Below are 9,730 nucleotides of genomic sequence, written 5' to 3'. Positions count from 1 at the left end.
TAAAAAAAACGGGGGTTGAGAATAAATATAGGTTTGATTGAACTCCTGCAATTCTATGATTTTCTGAGCTATCTCCATTCTACTCGTATGTGGACATGTGCTAGTACTTAAATGGTTTTTTTTCCAGAAAAAATGTTCCATTTGTTTCAGAGAGCAGAAAAAACTCACATTCATGAACACAAATTAATATGATCGCAGAAACTCATATTTGATAGCGGAGGCTAAAATGATGTTCGTGCCTTACATACATCGTGTAACCAGACGAGCTTTTGAGTCTGGAGTCACTTTGATGTTCTAAACATTTTCATTTTGATGTTAACCATAAATCTACGTTTTAAATCTGTATAAATATCGAAGTTAGGAAACATTTTCTGATTCAGGATGATTGTTGAAGGTTTAGTTGCCTCACTGCCTGAGTAATACTACCATACTTGTTTGTTAATGCAAGAATTGCTGTTAATCAAAGCGGCATTATCCAATGTCCGTGACCGATAATAGAGTTGCATTAGAAATAGATAGATTTCCACATTCAATAATATATAATCGGCCTTTGTTATGCTCAGATCATTGCCGGTTATATTAGATAGTGCTGTAAGAGGTGAGAATAAGTTACTCTCCTTGGTATCCTCATGTTTCATTTTTCTTTGTTCTGACTCATGACTACAGTATTCGGTCCATTTAACTATACAGACGATATAATAAATAACATCATTTAAACAACGGTTTTTGCCAGCAGCGATTAGACCTGAGATATACTCCTACCAACATGGATTAAAAAAAAACTGAGTACAATTTTGCGGGTCAATGATCAATAGTAGCAAAAAATTAATTAATTGTTGTTTAGTTTCATTTTCCTACGGCCTACATCCAAAAATCCAAAAAGAAAAACAAATACGGAGTACTCCGTAGTTGTTGACAACAACATGAAAATGGCCACCAAGATAATGTATACATCATTTATATTATATATTATATAGTAATAGTATGAAGACATCAGAACATTAAATACGAAGTTTACAACCCCTTGGAAAATCAAATCAGAAATTAAATAAAAAGATGGGAGATGAAGAGGCAAAACAACGTTTGATTGAAAATCCTCAAAATGAGGGGTTGCCCACTTCTCTTATCTGGTCTTTGTATGTTGGACACTTCTTATCAAGATGGAGCGCCAGGTTTTGCTTTCTTCTCCTCTTCTTTTATTGGTTCAACTTTCATTTTCTTATGTTCTGCCATGTTGACTATTTTAGTATGGTATATACTCCTACTCATTATGTTTCGTAACTGTCTTAATTTCCTCCGTTAAATTTCACAAATGGGCTGGACTATACTCACAACGACAATAAACAGAGTTAGTTTTTCAAGTCCAAGCAAGGTTTCGTATCTAAAATAAATGGCATTTAATTATGCTGTTAATTGGATTGGTTTTAAGGTGTCGTGTGACATTTAATTTGACTGATATTTGCGGAATGCATGAAACTGCAGAATGTGGGAGTTTTCTGTAGCATTATACATGATCAACATCTGGCCAGACTCATTGCTCCTAACCGCAATGTATGGAGTTGTCGAATCAGCTTCCGTTGCTTTGTTAGGTCCTATAGTTGGCCAATGGGTCGACTTTCTCACTTATAAAAAGGTGTGTCTTCTAGTTGACTAGACGACTACTCGTTTTGCTCCTTAGTGTTCTAATTTTCTAAACACTCGGTGGGTAGATATTGTTACAGAATAGAGACCCTGGAAATGTAGTAAAGAAATGTTTTTATGGAAGTGGATTTAGTCAAATGTGTTGGAATTATGCCCCAGAGCAATCGTTAATGAAACGTTTTTGAACAAATTTCATACAGTGTAATTATTAATGGAGATTAATAATTAGATGGCATTTTTCTTATTATCTTATTAAGGTATTAATACGATGATAAGTCCTTGATTAAACTGGTATATTTGACATCATAATGGAGATTATGATAATGAGAGTCAAGTATTATAGAGTTTAGTCTAAAAGTGTTCTTGGTCGTGTGATTATCAGAACGGGATTATGATCATCCGGATAGACCAATATATTGATAACGTTACTCATAGGATGAGTATTAATGGATCTCATTCATTAAGTTATAATATAAATAATGCATATGGAGATATGGTTATTGAACGTGATCAACAGTGAGATTTCCCAAATGGTTATTATTACCTATGTTGTCAATGTGGAAATTCTCTTAAGGAGTAGTTGTATATTTTATCCTTTGACCTGAGATCATCATTGTAGTTATTAGACTACTTATTGTACTTAGATACCGGACACCTAGTGTGTAAAAATGCTAGTTGAATGGTCATTGGGTATAATTGAGTACCTATGCAATTAGTGGTGAGTCAAGATGGAATCCGTCAGCTCAAGGTAATGAGTTTTGAACTCTATGTTGTCATTAATCTTATTGGTCATATCAAAACCTTGGCCAGGGTAGTCGAATGATTTAAGAAAGGAGTTTCTTAAAGTCATTTCCGACCAATAATGATAGACATGTAACATAGTGGTCGTCTAGTGGGGTTGACAAATCAAACCATACCCTAGGACGATCCGGAGTTGGAACGACGGAGGGAAATAAATACAGTGTCCTTTACCGGGTTCGAGTACAGTGAATATTGGTATTCACGCTATCTGGCCGTCGGGGAGTGTTGTTAGACGCCAACCTCGATTAATAATTAATGAGATTAATTGTTACCGGTTTAGCGATGAACCTATGTGGTCACACACTTACGGTGTGATATTTAACGTTTACGGTTATTTAATTTATTATGAGATAATTAATTAAATAATCTCGACGACATATTTTTATATTGCTCGCTAACACGGGAATATAGTTAATATCGGAAAAACAGTTGTATGAGAGATCGAGACGGAAATGTGGATAGGTCTTGGAGGCCTCCACGTTGGCATGTATATCCATATAATGATAATTATAACATTACATGTTGGTTCACAGCTACGTGCCATTCATTTAAGGGTTTTCTTAGCAAAGTTTGATTTTGTATGTGTACGTGCACCAATGAGGGCAATGACATTACTTGAGGGCTAAGTTATCATTTGGCTATAAATAGTGCATGTTCGTGTATTTTTTTTTTAAGGAATACACAACAGTAACAAGTTCGGATATCGTCTACTCTCATACTTACAATAAAAGTGAGAAAGTGATTCTCTATATTATTCCGAGGTCGTCTCAAGGGTTGAGAACGTTAGTCTATCTACCGGTGTGGATACACTAGAGACTCCGTATTTTCGGGGTTAGACCAATTTATTGTCTACGCATAAAGTATGTGTCCCTTTACCCAGTTTTACAAGTTTTTTAAATGCAATAGGTCTCAGGAGGACCGCGTTTCTGTCTTCCGCTGCTACATGTGATGTGTCGCGGTCCCTTCAATTGGTATCAGAGCCAATTTTGCATTTACATTTTGTAAATTCGGGTCTCGCGAGAATAGTTCTCGTAATTCGTTAAGTAACGAATCTATTACATGCATGCGTAAATAGCTTTTGTCTATTATGTGGATATAAAAGGCGTTTCTACTTTTATGATAATCATTGTTTCAATCATTACATTTTTGATCATTTATTGGTAATATAATGTCATTGTAATGTTTGAGTAACATATGAGTGGGTAAGCTGTTTTAAAGCTTATGATTGTTATTTAGCATGCAAAGTATATGGTGATAGGAGCCGACTCTTGTATGGGATATAAGGGTCAGTCTTATCAGTTGGGTTATATTGGATATAGCCAAGTGTGTTATTAAATTGTTTAAATGACACATAAAGCATGAAGTACTACGGTTATGCGATAATTGTGTATGACAGTTATATTAGATATAATTGTTAGTGCTAATATACGATATAAGCACTCGTGTTATTCAAATTGTTTGAGTGACATTAAAACTTGACCAGTTAAAGATTATTGAGTTTTTAATTGATAAAATATGAGATATTTTGTCAAAGGTTGCCACTCAGGTAGACAATAAAATTATTTTATTTTCGTTTACAAGAAGCGACGACAACCGGGGGCTTGTAGTTCGGAGATATAATAATATTGTCTATTGTATATGATACGAGGGTGAAGAAAAGTTAACTAATCTTGTACTTTTAGTCTGGACAACCCAGAGGGTATGACATTTATTAATTTTCTGTCACTAGAGTGGATAAACTCAACTACACTGATAGGAACGACCTGACAACCTGGGGACTATGTAGTGTAGAGCACGAAATGATTTTATTAGATAAAATCGGATGAATTTTAATTATGATGGGAAACGACGACGACAAGCAGGGGGCTCATGCATGTTTTAAAATTCTTATATGTCATTATGAGGAAGTCCATATCATGATGATGTATGATTATGTTCTTATTTGGATTGTTTTCTTTCCGATTAATATTTCTCAAAGGAGGCTAGTGGGAGTACAGTCATTTTCCTAGTACTATATGTGGTTGACATATTGCTGATAGAAAATGGTGTGCTAGCCATGCGAGAGAGAGATTTGGCTATCGTATGAGTTCTCCATAAAGGTTATGGGAGAAGCGGCTTATATTCTTGGAATAAGAATCTATGGAGATAGATTCGGGGAAGTCATTGCAGGCTCTCCCAATTTTTGTACACTCAGTTGTGATGTTGTACAAGGCTTGATGTGGCTTACCCACTAGGAGTAGCGAGTAGGCAACAGGCAATCCGGGTGAGGAACATTGGAAATTGGTGAAAACCATCCTTGAGTACTTGAGAAGGACTAAGGACCAATTCCTCATTTTTTGGAAATTGTAAGCTAAAAGTGTTTAGCGGTACTGATGCAAGTTTCGCATTGGATAAAGATGATAGAAAGTCTATCTCTAGTTATGCTTTAACCTTAAATGGTGAGCAGTGAGTTGGAAGAGTTCCATAAAAGCTATAGTAGCGACTCGAAGAACCGAGAGAGTACTTAGTACTTGCATGTGATGTTTGTTAAGGAAGCCGTTTGGATAAGAAAGTTCTTAATTGAACTTGGTGTTGTTCCTTCAGTGGAGGAAGGTAATCCTCTATTGTGTGTCAATAAAGAATTATTGTACTGGCTAAAAAGCTAAGGGGACCACCAACGATCTAAACATGCTCTTCGGAAATTTCATCTAATTAGAGAAATGTTCGAACATGGAGATGTTCAAATTCATTAGGTGTAAGGGAAAGAAACGATGTCGATCCTTTCACTAAGGCGCTTTGATCAAAGGAGTTTGACAGGTGCAAGTGGGATCAAGGATCAAGGTTCATGACCGATTGCCTCTAGGTCAAGTAGGAGATTGTTGGAATTATGCCCCAGTGCAATAGTTAATGAAACGTTTTTGAACAAATTTCATACAGTGTAATTATTAATGGAGATTAATAATTAGATGGCATTTTTCTTATTATCTTATTAAGGTATTAAAACGATGATAAGTCCTTGATTAAACTGGTATATTTGACATCATAATGGAGATTATGATAATGAGAGTCAAGTATTATAGAGTTTAGTCTAAAAGTGTTCTTGGTCGTGTGATTATCAGAACGGGATTATGATCATCCGGATAGACCAATATATTGATAACGTTACTCATAGGATGAGTATTAATGGATCTCATTCATTAAGTTATAATATAAATAATGCATATGGGGATATGGTTATTGAACGTGATCAACAGTGAGATTTCCCAAATGGTTATTATTACCTATGTTGTCAATGTGGAAATTCTCTTAAGGAGTAGTTGTATATTTTATCCTTTGACCTGAGATCATCATTGTAGTTATTAGACTACTTATTGTACTTAGATACCGGACACCTAGTGTGTAAAAATGCTAGTTGAATGGTCATTGGGTATAATTGAGTACCTATGCAATTAGTGGTGAGTCAAGATGGAATCCGTCATTTCAAGGTAATGAGTTTTGAACTCTATGTTGTCATTAATCTTATTGGTCATATCAAAACCTTGGCCAGGGTAGTCGAATGATTTAAGAAAGGAGTTTCTTAAAGTCATTTCCGACCAATAATGATAGACATGTAACATAGTGGTCGTCTAGTGGGGTTGATGATCAAACCATACCCTAGGACGATCCGGAGTTGGAACGACGGAGGGAAATAAATACGTGTCCTTTACGGGTTCGAGTACGGTGAATATTGGTATTCACGCTATCCGGCCGTCGGGGAGTGTTGTTAGACGCCAACCTCGATTAATAATTAATGAGATTAATTGTTACCGGTTTAGCGATGAACCTATGTGGTCACACACTTACGGTGTGATATTTAACGTTTACGGTTATTTAATTTATTATGAGATAATTAATTAAATAATCTCGACGACATATTTTTATATTGCTCGCTAACACGGGAATATAGTTAATATCGGAAAAACAGTTGTATGAGAGATCGAGACGGAAATGTGGATAGGTCTTGGAGGCCTCCACGTTGGCATGTATATCCATGTAATGATAATTATAACATTACATGTTGATTCACAGCTACGTGCCATTCATTTAAGGGTTTTCTTAGCAAAGTTTGATTTTGTATGTGTACGTGCACCAATGAGGGCAATGACATTACTTGAGGGCTAAGTTATCATTTGGCTATAAATAGTGCATGTTCGTGTATTTTTTTTTTAAGGAATACACAACAGTAACAAGTTCGGATATCGTCTACTCTCATACTTACAATAAAAGTGAGAAAGTGATTCTCTATATTATTCCGAGGTCGTCTCAAGGGTTGAGAACGTTAGTCTATCTACCGGTGTGGATACACTAGAGACTCCGTATTTTCGGGGTTAGACCAATTTATTGTCTACGCATAAAGTATGTGTCCCTTTACCCAGTTTTACAAGTTTTTTAAATGCAATAGGTCTCAGGAGGACCGCGTTTCTGTCTTCCGCTGCTACATGTGATGTGCCGCGGTCCCTTCAAAATGTGACTAACATCATATGCTTGGTTCTTTGCTTACTGCTTACAGGTTCTACAGATTTGGACAGTTACACAAAACCTGTCATTTATAGCGGCTGGAGCAACAGTAATTGCTCTATTGACTTTTTCGAGCTTAAAGAGCCTATTGTTTGCTTCACTTGTTGCACTGACTTATTTATCAGGAGCTGTAGCTGTGCTCTCAACTCTTGCAGGAACCATTTTGGTTGAAAGAGAATGGTGAAAATATGTTTTATTTTAAGATTCCAAATCTCATTTAACTTGCCTGCAGATAACTCTAGCTTTACCTTCCTAATCACCCCCACTGTAATCATAATTACGTGCTAATCACCCAACCATTAGCATTTCACTTATTCAATTCTTATTTAACTCCTGTCTTTGAGTAAGTTTTCTTTGCTCCTTTTTAAGTAATTTTTTTCTATACTTCATCTTAATGAGCATAGGATAATTGCTAGAAATATCAGTCAGTTGTGTCCATTTATTTTTCATTTGTTATATGACCAATGTTTCCAGTATCACACGTAAGACCGTTGTTTTTGTGATATTTCTTAATTCATGTGCCAAGAGGCTGTGAATCTTATATTGAGACTGATGGCGTGTTTTTATCCTGAAAAAACGCAGGGTAGTTGTAATGACAGAAGATCAACCTCCTGGAGTGTTGTCGCAGATGAATTCAGTTCTTAGGAGAATCGACTTAGTTTGTAAATTATGCGCTCCGGTTGTTTCTGGATTTATTGTAAGCTTTGTATCATTAAAAGCATCAGCTCTATTTTTCGCTCTCTGGAACATTCTCTCTGTTTGTCTGCAATACTGGCTACTTAGCTCTGTCTACAATGGAGTCCCAGCTTTACGTGTGAAAGATAACCATAAAAGAGAGGCGGTCTCATCTCATGTTCCTGAAACAAGCACGTCTCTTTCTGAGCAGAAGCCTGATTTGGTATCCAAAGATAGACATGAACTGGTTCCTGGTGAGACTGGATCGATAGGATGCTGCTCAATATTTCCTTGTTTTGGAGCTTGGAAAGTTTATCTGAAGCAAGAAGTAGTCCTTCCGGGACTGGCCCTTGCTTTGCTGTTTTTAACTGTACTGAGGTTTTGTTTTCTTTCCTTTCTTCAGGAAAACTTAAGATTGTTATCGTCACCTATGGTACACTAACTCTTCAAGTTACCTCATGTACCCGTGTCCAACAGCGACATTTGGGTTTTGACGCCTGTACACTTCAGTTTATACCAAAAACACAAGATTATTTTTTTTTCTTTTCATAAAATAGCAGAGTCTGACAGTTTGACACGCACACTCTTCTGACCAATTTGGGTAACATTCCTTGTGACCTTGCTTAAGAGCTTTCTATGATCGGCATATGATACACTTTCTATGTTTCTGCAGCTTCTAATGAATGAGTGAATGACATAAATTGATGTTGGTTTATGTTCAGTTTTGGGTCTTTGATGACGGCTACCTTAGAATGGAATGGAATACCTGCATATGTGATATCCATTGGCCGAGGCATAAGTGCTACAATTGGGATAACTGCGACATTTACTTATCCCATCCTAGAGTCTCGAATCTCACCTCTTAGAACTGGGATTTGGGCTATCTGGTCTCAGGTATGGGTGTGACACTGTGGCATTTGCTCAAAATTAACTATTTTATGTCTTCTAATTAGCCTCGAAATGAATTATTAATTTATTATGCCATGTTGACTCTAGCTGATTTGGTGCAGTGGTCATTCCTTGGCTTGTGCGTCGGGTCTATTTACGGGAAAAACGGGGTAGCTTCTGCATATATGTTAATGGGCGGAGTTGCAGCTTCCCGCCTTGGATTATGGATGTTTGATTTGGCCGTTATTCAACAAATGCAGGTTGATTAATTTTAGGATTACTAGTTCTCTCTTTCTTCATTTTTCTAAACCATCTATGAACTGTGGCTCATAGATTCTATGGTATATATATCAGGATCAAGTGCCAGCATCGGATCGATGCATTGTTGGAGGGGTTCAGAATTCAATCCAGTCTACCATGGATTTGCTTGCTTATCTAATGGGTGTTGTCGTCTCTAACCCTCAGGTAACTATGCTTCCTTCCTTTGGGTGTTATTTCCTTTTGTTGGCATTTGAATGAATTGATATGCCATGGTTTTGGGTTTATGCAGGAGTTTTGGAAGTTGATAATGATGTCCTTTGGGATTGTAACTCTGGCTGGAATTTTGTACACGGTTCACGTATGGCATGTTCGGAAGCATCTATTTCATGTTGACAAGTTGTACAGATTAGTCGGGGCATTTACAGTACCATCCATCGACCGTAATTAGTGTGAATGTATGTAACCACACTTGCTCTCCTAGTTGTAGGCTTGTAGCAAAATACTAAAGCTTGTATTCGTTCTTTGGTATTCTTGGAATACAAAGGTATCCGTCCCTGTGGAACACAAATGGTTTGAAGTAGTTTTTTTTTTTTTTTTTTAGACAGCAGTAAAGAAAGGCATACCTACATAATGTTCGGGCATACAATGCCCTTATTACACCCGTAAGTAAACATCACTACGATAAAACTATTAATAACTAGCAAAAGACAATGTCGGGAAGCAAAATCAGGTTGGTGGAGTACGAAAAAGTTGGAGCGAGTCTCCTTATCCATGTCATGCAAGCATCTAACATCTCCTGAAAACCCCCGATGCGAGTGAGTAGCGGAGTGACGATGGTGTGGTGTACTTACGCCACAAGAGCGTAGAAATGAATGGTGGATAACAGACAACAGGCTGATTCCGATGGAGCATGGACTCCTACACCAAG

General features: G+C 36.9%; 1 protein-coding gene across 1 annotated transcript; it reads left to right on the top strand.

The window, feature by feature from the left end:
- The first annotated feature begins 747 nt into the window (after positions 1 to 747).
- On the top strand, positions 748 to 9,409 carry LOC141606274 (solute carrier family 40 member 2-like). Its single transcript, XM_074425344.1, has 8 exons — positions 748 to 1,172; positions 1,483 to 1,633; positions 6,971 to 7,158; positions 7,561 to 8,031; positions 8,376 to 8,547; positions 8,664 to 8,801; positions 8,896 to 9,006; positions 9,092 to 9,409. The coding sequence occupies exons 1-8, from the start codon at positions 1,057 to 1,059 to the stop codon at positions 9,248 to 9,250; spliced, it is 1,506 nt and encodes a 501-aa protein (XP_074281445.1). The 5' UTR covers positions 748 to 1,056; the 3' UTR covers positions 9,251 to 9,409.
- The last annotated feature ends 321 nt before the right edge of the window (positions 9,410 to 9,730 follow it).

Source organism: Silene latifolia, chromosome 1, assembly GCF_048544455.1.
Source record: "Silene latifolia isolate original U9 population chromosome 1, ASM4854445v1, whole genome shotgun sequence".
In the NCBI taxonomy this organism is placed as follows: Eukaryota; Viridiplantae; Streptophyta; class Magnoliopsida; order Caryophyllales; family Caryophyllaceae; genus Silene; species Silene latifolia.
The sequence above is the reverse complement of the archived record's forward strand: the minus strand, read 5'-3'. Positions and strand labels throughout refer to the sequence as shown.

Excerpts from the sequence above, each read along its gene's own strand:
- LOC141606274 (XM_074425344.1), top strand. The coding sequence starts at position 1,057 with ATGGGAGATGAAGAGGCAAAACAACGTTTGATTGAAAATCCTCAAAAT. Across the intron at positions 8,032-8,375 it reads CTGTTTTTAACTGTACTGAG|TTTTGGGTCTTTGATGACGG; the intron begins GTTTTGTTTTCT and ends GTTTATGTTCAG. Across the intron at positions 8,548-8,663 it reads TTTGGGCTATCTGGTCTCAG|TGGTCATTCCTTGGCTTGTG; the intron begins GTATGGGTGTGA and ends GATTTGGTGCAG.